The 17,146-nt window shown below is 46.2% G+C and overlaps 1 protein-coding gene and 1 long non-coding RNA gene across 2 annotated transcripts; both read left to right on the plus strand.

The window, feature by feature from the left end:
• The first annotated feature begins 1,754 nt into the window (after positions 1-1,754).
• LOC123609879 (class I histocompatibility antigen, Gogo-OKO alpha chain) lies at positions 1,755-2,864 on the plus strand. Its single transcript, XM_045500900.1, is given in 5 exon segments — positions 1,755-1,857; positions 1,989-2,212; positions 2,538-2,690; positions 2,692-2,811; positions 2,814-2,864. Coding segments are annotated over 5 exon segments (651 nt in total).
• Positions 2,865-5,348: 2,484 nt separating this feature from the next.
• LOC123609550 lies at positions 5,349-16,699 on the plus strand. The gene is made up of 3 exons (XR_006717820.1): positions 5,349-5,534; positions 8,610-8,611; positions 16,687-16,699. It is a non-coding gene; the product is annotated as an uncharacterized LOC123609550 (long non-coding RNA).
• The last annotated feature ends 447 nt before the right edge of the window (positions 16,700-17,146 follow it).

Consider the following 17,146-nt stretch of genomic DNA (forward strand, 5'->3'; position numbering starts at 1 on the left):
TAAGATTCTCTCTCTGTCTCTCTCTCTCTCACCCCTCCCTCTGTCCCTCACTCCAACTTGCACTCTCCCTCTAAAATAAATAAGCATTCTAGCTGAAGCATTAAAAATTATCTTTACTAAATTATCTTCAAATCCACATTTTAAAAATATATGAAAACATGGGATATACCCATAAATCATTTCTGTTACATTCCTAAATACTGTTTCTCAAGGAATGTCATGTGTATGAACCAAAATAGCCTCTTTTTGTATGGAATGCCATTTTTACTTGAAGTAATGAATGCCACAGAAACTTGGATTATTTAGACTTGTGTAGGTGGAAGTTTCTTAAAAATGAACATGAGCCTGTCCCTTCAAGAAAATTAACTGACAGATGACAACTGACAGTTACTTGTTGCCTTGATAAAATGTCAGCTCTCTAGACAAAACCAGAATTTTGGAAAACTGTGTACCACCAATAAGGTGAACCGTTTCCCAGTACTGACAAACTTTTCTGTTGGGACCTATGGCAATATTAAGACCAATGTGATTTTTTTTATAATTTGACTCCAGTGTAATCAATACTGGAAGATCTATATAATTTAGTGAAACAAAGCCTTTCTTTAAAAATCATGAATTAGGAGAGCCTGGGTGGTTCAGTCAGTTAAGCCTCTGGCTCAGGTCATGATCTCGAGAGCTGGAACCCCACATTGGGCACATCTGCCATCAGCACAAAGACCACTTCGGGTCGTGTCTCCCTCTCTCTGCTCCTCTGCTTCTCTCTCTCTCTCTGTCTCAAAAACAAACATGTAAAAAATAAGTAAATAAAATAAAAACATTTACATTGAAATAATAAAATAAATAAAAATCATGAATTACTACAAGATCCAGACAATGTGCAAGATAAGCCTATAGATTTGAATGTAACAGAATAAGAAATAGTCACTGATACTGTTTCAGAATCCACTCTGCAAATAACCTTTGAGAAAGTATGACTTGTGTACTTTTATTATCAAAGATGGATACCCACAGTTATCTGAAAAGGTATTAAAATACTACTCCTACATATTTGTGCAAGGCTGTATATTTCTTCGTATACTTCAACAAAAATAACAGATTAAATGCAGAAGCAAATACGAACATCCCGCAGTCTTCTAATGTGATAGACAAAAAAAAAAAAAACTTGCAAAAATGCAAAAATACAAAGATCCAATCTTTTCACTACCCTGTTTATTTTGAGATGTAGCTTTTTTTCATAAAAATAATTATTTACTTAACATGCAATGGCTTATTAATATCATTCAAAATGAGTTCATAAAAATTTTTTAAAACACTGATAGATATAACCCACATACACAAAATTATACTTACTATTTTGTAAGACAATTTGTAAGACTGTATAGATATCCTGAAAATAAGATGTCTGAGAATCACTGCCTCAGCAAGGAGACAATGTGACCAGAGCACTCCCATATTGGGGAAAAGGTGTCAGGACAAAGTCCCAAATCCCTAGGCCTGTCTCTCAGGGTCTCAGGCCCCAGGGCGGTGTCGGGGGCGAGGAAGCCCAGTGTTGGGGAGTCCCTATCTCCCCTGGTTTCACTTCTCCCTGTCACAACCTGTGTCAGGTCCTTCTGCGGGGATACTCATGATTCGGCCCCAGTTCGCTCTCCCGTTGTGTGTAGGGTTTCTAGGGAAGCCAATCAGCGACACCATGGTTCTGGGTTATAGTGTAATCACTGGAAGGGCGGCGACTTAGCTTCTCCGCAAAACATGAGATGTCAGTCTTGCGTCCCGGACCCCTCCTCCTGCTGCTGTCGGGGACCCTGGCCCTGAGACCAGGACGGATGAGTGCGGGGTCGGGAGAGAAAACGCCTCAGCGTGGGCGGAGGCAGGGGACCGCTAGACGGAGGGCTGCTCCACCGCCTCGGACCCAGAGCTCTCACCTCCGCCTCACCCACCCCTTGGTCCCGACTCTTCTCCAACCTGCCACCCTTCTTCCGTCCCACAAGCCCCCTCGTCCGTGCCCTCCCGGCCGCCTCCCCCTAGGACCCGGGCCCCAAGCCGAGAGGAGGGTCGGGAGGGGTCTCACCCCTCCGCGCCCACAGGCTCCCACTCCCTGAGGTATTTCCACACCGCGGTGTCCCGGCCGGGCCGCGGGGAGCCCGGGTGCTTGGAAGTCGGCTACGTGGACGACACGCAGTTCGTGCGGTTCGACAGCGACACCCCGAGTTCGGTGATGGAGCCGCGGTTGCCGTGGGTGGACCAGGAGGGGCCGGAGTAGTGGGAGCAGCAGACGCAGAACTTCAGGACCCGCACACAAACTCTTCAAGTGAGGCTGAATGAATTGCGTGTCCACTACAGCCAGAGCAAGGCCGGTGAGCGACCTGGGCCCGGGTCCAGGTCACGACCCCGGTCCCTACGGACTCGCCGAGGTCGCCCCGAGTGTCTGGGTCCTAGTGCCACGCTGAGTCTGCGCCCCACCCCCGTCCTGCGAATAGGTAAGAGCCCCTGGGGACTGTGCTCGGTTTGGTTTTCAGTTTAGGCTTTAATGATTGCAGGTCAGGGCGGGGCCAGTGTCTCACACCTTCCAAAGGATGATAGGCTGCGACGTGGGGCCTGATGGGCACTTCCTCCGCCGTTACCTTCGTGAGGCCCACGACCGCGCGGATTACATCACCCTGAACCAGGACCTGCGCTCCTGGACCATGGCGGGACACTGCGCCGCGCATCACCCGCTGCAAGTGGGAGGCAGCCGGTGAGGCGGAGCGCTACAGGTACTACCTGGAGGGCACGTGCATGGAGTGGTTCCTCAAGTATCTGGAGATGGGACAGACACTGGGAAGACACTGCTGGAAGCAGATACAGGGACCACGAGGACTCCCTGATCTCCCATCCACTGCGGCTGGCTTTCCAGAGGAAGGGAAAATGGACTCAGGGTCAGAACAGCGCCCCTCCCACTGGTAGGAAGAGGGAGATCCGCCTCAGTGTATTCATATTCCTACTAGGGAGTGACTCCCTTCGAGGGCGATGAGGAACCCAGTCTCCTGGGTTGCAGATTGAGATCATCCCTGAAATAACCCACCAGCAGTTCCTTTGACCTGGGCAGCCACCTTGTGAACCATGATTTTTCTCTCAAGGCCTTGTTCTCCATCTGAGAACATCTTTGGGAGTCTGACTCTGTGTTTTCTGAGTTACTGACCCTCCACTGCAGTCACAAGACCATTAGAGTGTTCCCCATTTTAGACCTGCACACTCCTACCCTGGGCATTCTCCCTGATTCTACATAATTCCACATCCTGAAGTCTAGGCTGGTCTCTGGCTCCTGTGCCTTTTCCTTCCAAACCAATTATCCTTTCCATTGTCGGGATGGTCATATGAAAGCAACCCAAAGTGTGATTTTCTGATTCTTCTTCCTCATACCCCCCAAAAGACATATGACCCACCATCCCATGAGGTCTCCCTGAGGTGCTGGGCCCCGGGCTTCTATCCTGCGGAGATCACCCTGACCTGGCAGCGTGATGGGGAGGCCCACACCCAGGACACAGAGCTTGTGGAGACCAGACCTACAGAAGATGGGACCTTCAGAAGTGGGCAGTTGTGGTGGTACCTTCTAGAGAAGAGCAGAGGTACACATGCCATGTGCAGCACAAGGGGCTGCCCAAGCCCACCACCTTGAGATGGAATAAGGAGGGTTTGGGGCGGAGCCTCTTCTCACAGAAAGTAGCTCTTCTGTAGAACATCAGCGAGGTCATGACCCAAACCTGAAGTCTGGGCCCTTCACCCTCCTTTCCCTTCCCATGAACCGCCTCCTCAGCCCACCATCCCCATCATGGGCATTGGTGCTGGCCAGGTTCTCCTTGTGGTCACTGTAGCTGTGGCAGTTGGAGCTGTGATGTGGAGAAAGAAGCATTCAGGTAGAGAAAGGAGTTGGGAGGAATCTGAGTTTTCTTATCCCACTGGGAGGTTTCAAACCCCAGACTAAAGTTTGTCCTGCTTTGTTAATGAGATGTGTTTCCTCACTGTGTAGCCAATTACTCTTTAGACTTGTGCAAATGAAGACGTTTTTCACCTTTATATTCTGACGTTGGGGACCTGATCCCCAGCAGTTGAAGGTCAAGGGAAATTCCCTGATGTAGACAGACCTCCAGGAAGACAGTTGGTCCAGTGCTCCTATATATCCTTTTTTCATGCTTACCAATACAGCTGTGACTCTTCAGTAAGAATTTTGGAAACTTTGATTTGGTACAGGACTAGGGTATTCCTCTGGATACCATGGTCCAGTCTTCTCCCTGGTCTCTGACATGTTTTCTTCCCACAGGTAGAAAAGGAGGGTGCTAGTCACAGGCAAAGAGCATGGAGGGAGTGATCCTTGAGACCTTGGAGAGTGTAGATGGGACCCCATGGGATAGCTAATCCACCTCATAGCTCCTCCTTTAATCTCCTATGGGTTCTGACCACATCGTGTTTGTTTTATGCCAAATAGTGACAGTGCCCAGAGTTCTGGTGTGTCTCTCAGAACTCCTAAAGGTGAGACCCCGGAGGGCCTGAAGTGGGGAGGGGTTGGGGCAGAGAGGACATGAGTGGGTTACGAGGATTCTTTGAGTGGGACATTATAAGCAAGTGATGGGCTGTTGAGATATAAACGCTTACATGATTGACCTGAATTTGTTCATTATTTTCTTTCACAGTGTGAGCCAGCTGCCTTGTAAAGGGGACTGAGTGATGCAAGATTTGCTCACACTTCCACCTTTTTGACATCAAGAGCCCTGGACATTTCTATCTGCTAAAAATGTCTGAATGTGTCTGTGTTCCTATTAGCATAATGTGATGAGGTGGGAAAATTGTCCCACTGCTATCCATCAGTGGGGGACCTCTCCCCAAACTGATCTGCTTTTCTGTTCCAGCAGAGGTGGGACTGGGTCATCTCTACCCCTGTCTTTAATTCTTCCCCCCTATTCTTGTCATATGGGACCGATTTCCTATTCTTGCCCAGCCTGGTGCACCCTGTGTAAAACTCTCTGCTAATCTGCAGAACAGACCACCATGGCCACCCACTCCTGAAAGTCCTCCTCCCTCATAGTGGTGAGCTTCCCTTATTAGCATGAGCCAGGGTACTTAAGACCATGTCCATGGTCCATGAACAGGGCACGCAGAAAAAGGATGTTTCTCTCCTTTAAGGGCAACACGTACTACCTCATTCTGATTCACCATAATGGCCAGAAAATAGTCACACAGACAAAAGTCACCTCATGGGAGGAAAGTGAATGAAATCTATTTTTAATCTGAGTGACCCTGTACTCCTCTGAAATTCTATCCCTATGGAATAAGGATCATTTCTGCTTTACTTAAAAATTTTTTTAAATCACAAATGACAGAATTGTCATTATCAGTATCTTAATATTAATAGCACATCTTCAACCAGATTTGTATGCTAACAGTGGGGCAGTCTCAGAATATATTGGTAATTGAGAAATGATGCAGATGGTATATTTGGTAAAATACCACGTGCTAAAATGGAATCTCTCTCTATGTAACTGTGGAAACTGGTAACAACCGTTATGTCTAGGGAGAGAATTAGAATTATGGATGGCATGGAGGAGGAAATTTACTGCTCACTCTATATACTCTTTTATGTTACATAAAGTTTTCAAATGTTGTGCATGTATCAGTCAAACTAAATAAATTTTGAATTACCAAAGATAGTCCCACTTTTTTCAGAAATGTATTAGGCATATTAGGCAGTAGCTGTCTAGCAGTCTGGTAGGCCTCAGTGAGAGAAACATGAAGGAATTCACACTGGGGTGAATAACCTAGTAAATGCAACTAGTATAACAAGTTCTGGGGAAACAGAATCTAGACAGAAGCTTATTGAGTGCCTACTGTGGCCCAGGTGTTGTGCCACATGCTAGGGACATAAAGAAGATGTAGGTACATACCTTTGTGACCTAAATGTCTCCTGCTGATGAGCTTCTGTGGCAATACCTGACTTTCTAGGAACCCTCCTACCATGGCTTATCCCTGTGTAGGACAGAGCTGACATTTGGAAAGAGAATCTTTGCCCATTTGACCCAAAAATTAGTGGAAAGGTTTAGTTAGAGAATACTAATTTCCTAATGTAACTGACTCACCAATACAAGAGAAAATCACGAAGAAATAACCTGGATGAAGGGAAAGAAATGAACAAAATAGAATCACAAGAAGTGACTTTGTGGGATCCCATATGAGGTAGGGTGGAAGAAATAGTGGGAGACGAGGATTTCTCTGGCAGCATAACACAGGAAAGAAAAAAAAATGGTTCAGTTTAGTGATGGTGCTTTCCTAGAGTTTAGAAGGTCTGAAAAGTGAAGGGAGAAATGATTAGAGAGGACGACCTGCCAGGTGCAACAAAGTTGAGACAGGCCTTTCCAAATCACAGTGTGAATCTTGTTATCTAGGACCTTGCTTTGATAACACAGCTCAGCTCTGCAGATCATCTTGTCCAACATGGAACCTGGAGTTATAATCATCTTGGTCAAAGATTGTGCAGTCTGGGGCGCCTGGGTGGCTGAGTCAGTTGAGTGTCTGACTTCGGCTCAGGTCATGATCTCGCAGTCTGTGAGTTCGAGCCCCGCATCAGGCTCTGTGCTGACAGCTGAGAGCCTGAAGCCTGCTTTGGATTCTGTGTCTCCCTCTCTCTCTGCCCTTTCCCCGCTCATGCTCTGTCTCTCTCTGTCAAAAATAAACATTAAAAAAAAAAAAAAAAGGTTGTGCAACCCGTGTATGAACACATCCAGTTCAGAGACTGTGCTACCCTCCATTTCTGTCATCTGTCACCTGGAACATCCCCATACAGATTATAATAAGGCCCAATGGTCTCTACCTCCTGGTCCACATGGCCTTGTGGAATCTCCTCCCAATTTGTGTGGGCAAGACCTGGAATCATCTTCTAACCAATAAGATGTGGCAGTGGTGATGCTGGATCTGAAAATTGGATCATGACTTCCAGCTTGCCGGCTGACTCTCTACTGTCTTCTCAGCTTGCAAACTTTGCTGAGGCAAGCAGCTATGTTGGAAAGACAGAAACTGAGGTCAGCATCCCGCCTACATCCAGCAAGACACTGAGGCCCCCAGCCCACCAGCCCACAAGGAATAACTCCGTTCTCCCCCTAAGGTAGCTCTTCCCTTTCTTGAAGACAGACATCCTTTCTCTTTAACAACATGAACGTCAAGTTCTTTCCTCTCACTCCATTGAGGAGGCCCCAGGAGGGAGCAGTAGGCAGGGTGGGAGGAAGTGCCATGAGCAGGGGTGAGGCTAGACTTTGCCTCACCTCTCACCTTGGAGAACAGGTATTACCAGAGAGTCACTCAGAAACAGAGAAGTTAAGGGCAGCAGGGATTGGAAGGACATGAGTGATCATGCCAGTGTCTCTCAGAGGGCTGTACTTTCAAACAGGGCTGTACTTTCGATCTGTGAATAAAACAGTGATGGAGAAACTCTGCCCTCCCATGGCTGGTCTTCCCCCCTCAGCATTGTGGACAGCACACCTCACAGCTCAGATGCAGACACCACTGATTGCCTACAGCCTAGCTGTAACCCTCCATTCCTGCCACCTCCAGCAAACACACTCCATCAGCTAATGTAGAACCAACTTTCCTGTCACTTCAAACCCCATGGATTTATCAGTAGGTACAGTGAAAAACACATACTCCCGATAAGACTCAGTGCTAGAGAGGAAGCTAGCAGAACCACAGAATGAGGCTGTTAAGGTGACCCTTAATGAGGCGGATGAACAGTGTGCAGAAGCAAAAAACAAAAAAACAAAAACAGCACTTGGGCTCAGTAGCCTGACCATTTTGTAGAATCATGGCTCAGCCAACTGAGTCACTCAACCTCTGAGTGCCCTCGCTTTCCTTGCCTATAAGATGGGGTTGATAACTTTCCCCATCTTGTAGGGCTATTAGGAGGTTTTAAATTATTCAATTCATGACATCCCTTAAAACAGTGTGTGACGCTTTTATTAAGTACAACCCAAGAAGTAAGAGTCCCACTAATTTAGCTCCTGTTTTCTTCTTCCTACTATGTTCCTACCAGTTCTCCCCATCACTCATCACCTTGAGCCCCTCTCATGTGCTGCAGATGGAAAGCTGTTCTGCCACTTCTAACCCATAGGGTGGGGGTAAGGCAACCATGAAATGGCCAGGGTGGACACAAGAGTGTGAAGAATTCTCAGAGTGTGGGGGATAAGCTTAGGACTCCCCCAGGCCTACACCAATGGGTTAACAAAGCACAAAGAAACACAAAGTCATAAAATGCTCACACCCAAGTTTGGGTAACCAGATTGGCACTCCAAGAATAGGGAGGCACAAAGGTGCCAAGAATAGGGAGGTGCAAAGGCACCCCAAAATAGGGAGGGGGTGCTTAACCCCCAAAATAGAGGCAAGGCCTGAAATAGAATCAGCACAAAGGTGCCCAATACATAGAAATAACAAGATTAGATATTCAGGGTGAAAGCACCCCAAGTTTAGTACTACAGCAGAAAGCTGCTTTCATAGGAGAATAGGGCCAGGACAAGTAAATTGGTGAACTGGACTTTGGACCACAGAGCTGCAGGCAAAGCAGCCCAGAGCAGAGATGGTTAACAAAAGAATAGGAGTCTCATCAACCCTGAGGTTATTCCCCCTGTCTGTCTCATCCCCTAGGCTGGCAAAGATAAATAGGAACGGCACCTCCTGTCTGCTCTTAACAACCATCTACCCATCTGCCCGGCGCCTGGAATTTGTTTTATATTGACCCAAACCCCAAACACTGTATATCTTCAAAATCCCCTTTCCCTCCCTCACATCCACAAGTTAATGTTCCTAGTTTATTTTGTCTCTTTGTGCATGCCCATCACGTTTGCAAGCCTTCTGATCTGAATAAATACGGGGCAAGGACCCTTATTCGGGGCTCTTGTCTTTTTCCTGGACATTAGCCATCTCTCTTTTTAATTCTGTGTCTGCTCTTAAAGAGAACTTTAGACTTAGAGTCTACGACATCAGAGCAATGCTCAAACACACACAGGTACACATATACATACAAACACACGTACATGCTTGTATATGCTCACACACATCTATACAAACCTCCACACACAAATACCCATACACATTTCAATGGGATTGTGAACCCACCCAAACAGACACACACACACACAACATCCTCCCTTCACATTTGCCAATTCAATTAGGGCCAGGTTCACTCCCACTTCATCTTTTTAAAATATTTAGGATCTTGAGTGAGAAGGACGTGGGAATTTTCATCCCGCCAGAAAGAGACCTACTTCCCAGGAACTCAGGTACTTTCTGGATCTCATCCATGTCTGCTCTGGAACCCTCCTAAATGAAGGAGCAGGAGATATGAAGTTAGATCGAGATCCTGGAATGCAGAGGCAACCACATGCATTACCCACCTGGTTTTGGGGCTTTGGGGGTCCAGCAGTCTCCAGCCTCCCACCTTCTTCTAGCTGCCCTCCCACCAGCCATGAGCCCCCCCCCCACCTGCCCCCCACACACACCAGGTTTTGCTGCACAGAAGGATGTCTCCATATTTCCTTCAGAATTAATAGGAACAGGGGTTTCCAATGTATCCTGGGGTTAGAGAGTTCTAGATTGGAATGAAGAAACCTAGACCTCTTTCCCAAAGAGTTCTTGTTGTTCTAGAGCACGCCTCTAGCAACTATACTTCCAACAATCTAAACTGCTGTTAAAACAATCCCAACGACGAGAGCACCAAGGAGAACCCAGTCAGCAGATGCTGCTTAATGAGCATGGTGGGCTGGGAAAATGAATCTGAGGAGGAAAGGAAAAGTGAGGGGTGTCTCTGTGCCCTGCCTCTGCTGAAAGCCTCTAGAAGGGCTCCTGTTACCCTGATACGTGGCTCCACTCCTAATCTCCTTCCTTACCCTATCTCATGGTGATGGGCTTAGGCAGCCCCTCATGCTGCACATGGCATGTGTATCTCTGCTCATCTCAAGAAAGCAACACAATGGCCACCACTTCTGGATGGTTCCATCCCCTTCGGCCTGGTCTCCACAAGCTCTCTGTCTTGGGTCTGGTGCTCCCCGGCACACTTCCAGGTCAGGGTGGTATTTGCAGGGCAGAAGCCCAGGGCACAGAGCACCTCAGGGTGATGTTGCAGTTTAGGGGAGGGGGTGGATCACATGTATTCTGGGAGGGTAGAGAAGACAAAACAGGGAGGGCTAAGGCAAGGGCTTCTTAAAAAGCATGTACTCCAAAGACCAAGATGCCATAACTCCTCATGGTTTGGCTTCCTACCAGGGTCAGACAGGGAGTGTTCCCTATCTGGGGGTAGAAGGAGCCAACACTGGTGAGACCAGGGCCCACAACAAGGGGGTGGGAACCCATTCTGACATTTTCCCCCAAAGTAAGAGCCTTTTTCAAAGACTCTCTACCCTCTAATGAAGCCTATAACTAAATATTTCTAGATAAATATTTATAGGTACTAATCCACAAACCCAGAGCCCTGTGGTCTCCTGAGAGTACTTTCACCAAGGGTGGGCCTAAGAAGAGTGTGTGACACGGCACTGCCCAGGGGACTCAGGGTGGGGTGGCTGTCCTCAGCACATGGGCCCCATTCTTCCCAGACTATATATCTTATGTCCCTGTATTTGATTACTTCTCAGGCACCACCACCCCCCCCCACCCCCCGCACTGGTCTGGAGACATTCTAAAATGTTTGTTCATTCTGCATCAACGATATTAGATGCAAATCATGTTCAAAAGCTGTATGAAAGTTTAAAGTGCTAAGCACATTCTGTCAGTGCTCAAAATTCAACGAAAATCATTAGCAATACTAAAAAAAGGTTTGGGGGCACCTGGGTGGCTCAGTCGGTTAAGCATCCGACTTTGGCTCAGGTTATGATCTCATGGTTTGTGGGTTCAAACCCCACGTCAGGCTCTGTGCTGACAGCTCAGAGCCTGGAGCCTGCTTCAGATTCTGTGTCTCCTTCTGCCTCTGTCCTTCCCCCACTCACACTCTGTGTCTCTCTCCCTCTCAAAAAATAAACATTATAAACAAACAAACAAGTAAATAAATAAATACATGTTTGAAGAATGCTATAAATTAGCTTCACACAGTAAAGTCTTTGAAATAGTAAAATTCCTATAATAATATTTACAGTGTTGATAAAAGGAACAAACATTCAAAAAGAACAATCAGATGTTAGTATTATCTGGGTGCCTGGGTGACTCAATCAGGCGTCCAGCTCTTGATTTTGGTATAGGTCATGATCTCACAGTCCTGAAATCAACCAAGTCCCACATCAGGCTCTGCGTTGGGCATGGAGCCTACTGAAGATTCTCCCTCTCCGGGGAGCCTGAGTGGCTCACTTGGTTGAGCATCCAACTCTTGATTTCAGCTCAGGTTATGATCTCACAGTTCATGGGATAGAGCCGCACATCAGGCTCCATGCAATTAGCATGGAGCCTGCTTGGGATCCTCTCTCTCCCTCTCATTTGGTCCCTAACCCCACTCAAAAAGGAATAAACTTAAAAAAATTCTTTCTCCCTCATCTTCTGCCCCTCCCCAAACTGCGTGCACACGCATGCATTCTCTCTCAAGAAAAAAAAGATAGTTATTATCTACTGTGCAATTAAGCAAAGCATTTTACATGGAAACAAAGGCTTTAACACGATTGTAAGTAGTGTATATCACTGCAGTCTCTATTAATGGCTCTGACAGTTGCAAACCATATATCTACCATAGTAAGAGAAATATTTGGAAAACTTAGATATCTAAGCAATAAATCATTATCAATGAGAGGAGTTAAGATGGCAGAGGGGCGCCTGGGTGGCGCAGTCGGTTAAGCGTCCGACTTCAGCCAGGTCACGATCTCGCGGTCCGTGAGTTCGAGCCCCGCGTCGGGCTCTGGGCTGATGGCTCAGAGCCTGGAGCCTGTTTCCGATTCTGTGTCTCCCTCTCTCTCTGCCCCTCCCCCGTTCATGCTCTGTCTCTCTCTGTCCCAAAAATAAATAAATGTTGAAAAAAAAAATCTTAAAAAAAAGATGGCAGAGTAGGGAGACCATAAGTTTGCCTCATCTCTCAAACACAGCTAGATAAATACCAAATGATTCTGAACACCCAAGAAGTCGATAAGGATTAAGATAGCAAAAATGCACAATTAGAGGTGAAAAAACTGCCACATCATGGAAGATAGGAGCTACAGAAATTTTATTTAGGGGAGAGAAAAGCTGCAGGTACTGGGATAAAGGGAGCCCTGATCATGAAGACAGGAGAGAGAGAGAGACAGAGAGAGAGAGAAAGTGCGAGCATGTAATTGCATAAGAAAAACTCTTCCCCAAAACCACTAAATGGGGAAATGAGACGGGCGGACAGCCACAAGTTTTTATAAACAGCTGAATGCCGTCTGAAGTTTTGGAGATCCATGCCATCACCAAGATCATGCCTGGCAGGCTTGGTGGTGCTCCCATACTCCCATGGGGAAGGAGAGGGGAGACCTGGGAGCAGACAGCGTGTTCTGAAGGTCCCCTGGGTTGTATGGGGAAGCAGTTCCCCTGTGTGGAGTGCATTTGGGAGAGGCATTTCCAGAGGCAAAAGACCTAGCAGGCACCAATGAGCTGCCCCATTCATTAACATAGGAACAGGAATGCTGGCTGAGGGCAACAAGCCTTGGTGCTGACTTTCTGCTGTGCTTTACCATAAATTCTGAGCTGCTGCATGGTAACATAACCGATTTCTGGGAGAAGCCAGTGCCAGCCATAGCTCAGCAAGGCACTCCCCCACAGAATTAGTGTGGGTCCATGCTGCACAGATTTCTAAAATATGGAGTGAAACCCTGCTGTGAATCTGAGCTAAAAGACAGGAGTGGGGTGAAACACAGGAGTGGTGTGCAGTCTTGCAGGCAGACAGCTCTGACCAACGCAGGGTGAAGGCAGGGATTTGGCAGAAGCTGGGGAAATAAGAGAGGTGATTGTTTGCTCTTCTGTGAGCGCTTTCTGAAGAGTGGTGGGCACCAGCTTTCTGCTTCTGGGTCATGAGAACAGGGCAAGGACATTTTCACCCAGCCCAACAGCACTGACCTACTTCAATGAGCAAAAGACCACCACCAAGTGGACACTGAGGCCACCTGCACCCTACAGGGGCCATCTCCACTAGAGCAAGACTGCCTGAGAATCAGCATAGCAGGCCCACAACCAGACGACCAGCACAAACCATTCCCACACACCAAACAGATCATAGAGTGCTGCAAAGCTTCAGCTCTAGGAGAAATAGATCTAGCTTCTCTTTTTTTGTTTTGTTTGTTTTGTCCCTTGGGAATCAGAAAAGGCAATTTTTACATATTTTAAAATTGTGGGTTTTTTTAGACTTGGCTTTTTTTTAACAAGCAGACTAAAACACACCTAGAATCTAGGTTCCTTTTTTTTTTTTTTTTTTTTTTTTTTTACCTTGACAATATGACAAGATGGAGGAATTCACCCCAATGTCAACGAAGTGGGTACAGAGGGAACATACCTCAATATAATAAATGCCATATGTGACAAACGCACATCTAACATACTGAATGGTGAAAAACCGAGAGGTTTTCACCTAAGATCAGGAACAAGGCACCTTTATTCAACAACTACTGGAAGACCTAGCCACAGCATTTAGACAAGAAAAAGAAATAAGAGGTATACAAATTGGTAAGGAAGAAGTAAAACTGTCACTATTTGCAGATGACATGATACCATATATAGAAAAACCTAACTATCAGAGTACATGAGTTCAGTAAAGTTGTAGGATATAAAATCAACATACAGAAAATGTTACATTTCCACACAATAATAATGAAGTAGCACAGGGCAGAGTAGAATGGGGACCCTGAGCTTGTCTCATCTCTGAAACACAGCTAGATCAACATCAAACCATTTTGAACATCTAGGAAATTGACCTGAGGACTAATGCAACAATCTGCATAATTTGAGCAAGAGAACTTGGCAGGCACATGGTGTGGAGAGGTGAACTGGGAAAAAACCTGTGGTGCTCCAGAGGGTAGGGAGCTGTTTTCAGAGAGAGGACAGAGAAAGAGAAAAGAGTACAGAGTGCAGTACATCAGGATCGCACAATAAAAATATTGCCCCTGAAAGTAGCTGGAGAGAAAGAGAGTGAAAACACTAACAGGGGACTGGACAAGAAACCTGTTCCTCAAAATCATTGATGGGGAGAAAGGAGGGAGTTTCAACACCTCCAGTTTCTATACACAGTGGAGCACAGAGTCTGAAGTTTCAGAGCTCAGTGCCTGGCGGTACTCCAGCAAGGAAGCAGAGTGAAATCCCTGGGAACAGGCAGTGAGGTCTGAGAATTCCCTGTGCCATACAGGGAGAAGAGGTTCCCCTGGTTGAGTGCATTTGGTAAAAGCAATACGGCCTCCCAGCAGGCAAAAGTCCAAACAGACCTCGGAGGGCTGCCACATTACCGGATATTGGGACAAAGATGCCAGCTAAGTGCAGCAAAACCTGTTGTGTGCCATCTGTGGGTTGTGATTTACTATGAACTGTCAGCCTCTGTTGCTGCAGGATCATGAGAACATTTTCTGGGACGAGTTGGTACCTGGCCATTGCTCAGTCAGACCTTCCCCCAGAGAATCAGTGTAGGTCCCAGCCAAATGTGGTGGTGGGGGGGGGGGGGGGGTTCATCTCTGAAGTGCGTAGTTTTGAAACACAGGCCCATTCGAGATAAAACTCAGGAGGGAGGCACCGCCTGGCAGGCAGACAGCTTAGGCAATTACAGGGTAAAGACAAGGAGCAGATGGAAACCTGAGACAAAGAAGGGGTGCTTGATTGTGCATCTGTGAAAGCTCGAAATTCCTGAACTGGTGACTAGAGAGCAGGGCAAAGACATTTTCACCTCTAGCATACCCATACTAATTGACCCCAGGGAGCTAAGCAGCACCAAGTGGAAAACAGAACTGTTAAACCAAACCCCACCCATCTGTGCCATCCAGGCACATTCCTTAGGAGACCAACACAAATACAGACTTTTGTGTACTACAAAATTTCAGTTCTAGGGAAACTGGAGCTAGCTTCATTTGGGTTTCATTTTGTTTGCTTGTTCATTGGTTAGATTTCATTGCTTCTGTTTTTATGTTAATTTTTTCTTTCTCTTCTTTTTCGTTCTTGGTTACAGAGAAGCAAATTTTTATATTTATTTTATTTTTCCTATTTTATTATTTAAAAATTTTTAAATTTTTAAATTTTTTAAAACTTTTTTCTTGTCTTCTTTTCCTCTTTTCTATCAAGCTTCTCTCAACAAGCAGACTGAAACACATCTAGAATCTAGATTCTTTTACTTGATTTGGCTTTGTTTTAATATTTTAATTTCAACTCTTTACTTTATTAATTTTTTTCTTCCTCCAAAATGAAAAGGAGGAATTCACCCTACAAGAAAGAACATGGAGAAATGACAGCCAGGGATTTAATCAATACAAATAGAAGTATGATGTCTAAACTAAAATTTAGAACCATGATTAAATAATACTAGCTGGGAGGCACCTGAGTGACTCGGTGGTTAAGCATCTGACTTCAACTCAGGTCATGATCTCATCACAGTAGGTGGGTTCAAAACCCGCATCAGGCTCTGTGCTGACAGTGTGAAGACGAGTCTGCTTCAAGTTCTGTGTCTCCCTCTCACAACCCGTCCCCCACTCAGGCTCTGTCTCTCTCTCTCAGAAATTAAAAAAAAAAAAAAATTAAAAGGCAGGGGGTGGGGTGAAGATGGCAGAACAGCATGTAAGGGTTTTTTTGCATCTCTCAATCCTGAAATGCAACCATATCAATGCTAAACCATCTTGCACCCCTAGAAAACTGTTTTGAGGATTAGCACAACAATCTGCACAACCTAAACCACAGAACTTGGCAGAAACATGGTGTGGAGAGGTGAACTGGGGGGAGAGAGAAGCCGGGGACGGCAAGGAGCTTTTTTGCTTGTGGAGAGAGAACAGAGACAGGGGGAATATGGGAAAGCATCCCCCTGCCTCCCCCTGCAAAGCAGCTGGAGAGAAAAGAAAGAGCACACAAGGGACTGGACAAAAAAGGGAGAAAGGAGAAAGGAGAGGGTTTAAATTCCATTAAGACTCTATAAACAGGGGCAGTGCAGAGTCTGAAACTCTGCAGCTCAATACCTAGCAGTGCTCTGGTGGAAAGGGCAAATCCCCAGGAGCAGACAGCAAGGTCCAAGGGGTCCTCAGGCCACATGGGGAGAGGCAGTTCCCCTGCTGGGAGGATATTTGGTAGAGGCTGTGGAGGTCCCAGTCAAAGGTCCCAGCAGACCCTGGAGAACAACCATATTCACTGGTGCTGGAACAAGGACATTAAGGGAGAAGGCTGGTGCCAGATGTGTGTGGGATTTACCATAATTCCTGAAATGCTGCTGCTACACGATCATGTGAACTTTTTCTGGGGCGGGGCACCCAACTGTGGTCTCTGAGCATCAGCAGCAGCATGATCCTGTGAACGTTCCTGGGGGCAGGTGGGCACCTGGCCATTACTCAGTGAGACCCTCCCCCTTTGATCCATTCTGAGCCACAAAGTGAGGGGTTGGGAAACACAGCTGCATCTAGGATAAAACTCAGGAGGGAGGTGCTACCTGGCAGCGGGATGGCTTGGTCACGGATAGTGTAAAAGTGGGGAGTGGACAGAAACCAGAGACAAAGAGGGGTGCTAGACTGTCAGTCGGGAGAGCACAGATTTCTGATAGGAGAGACTGGGTAGCTGGGTGACACCATTTTCACCCCTCCTGCACATGCGCATACATGCCTACACCCTCTACAACAATCCACCCCAGTAAGTTAAGCAGCACCATCTAGAGGAGAATGGAGCCATTACACTCAACCCTGCCTAACTGGGCCAACCTCACTCTTCAGAAACACCGCAAGTCTCTCCGCCTGCTTAGTTTAAGGACTATAAAGTACTTCATAGTTTGACTTCTAGGGGAAACTGATGTAATTTCAATCATATTTCAGTCTGTTTGCTGGTCCATCTATTCAATTTTTTTTTTCTTTTTCTTATTCTTGAATACAGAAGGAAAAAAATTTACTTTCATTTTCCATTTTTATTAAAAAGATTTTTAATTTTTTACTATTTTATTACTTTTTTGTGAATTTCTTAAATACAATTTTACTTCCATAATTTC

Source organism: Leopardus geoffroyi, chromosome B2, assembly GCF_018350155.1.
Source record: "Leopardus geoffroyi isolate Oge1 chromosome B2, O.geoffroyi_Oge1_pat1.0, whole genome shotgun sequence".
NCBI lineage: Eukaryota > Metazoa > Chordata > Mammalia > Carnivora > Felidae > Leopardus > Leopardus geoffroyi.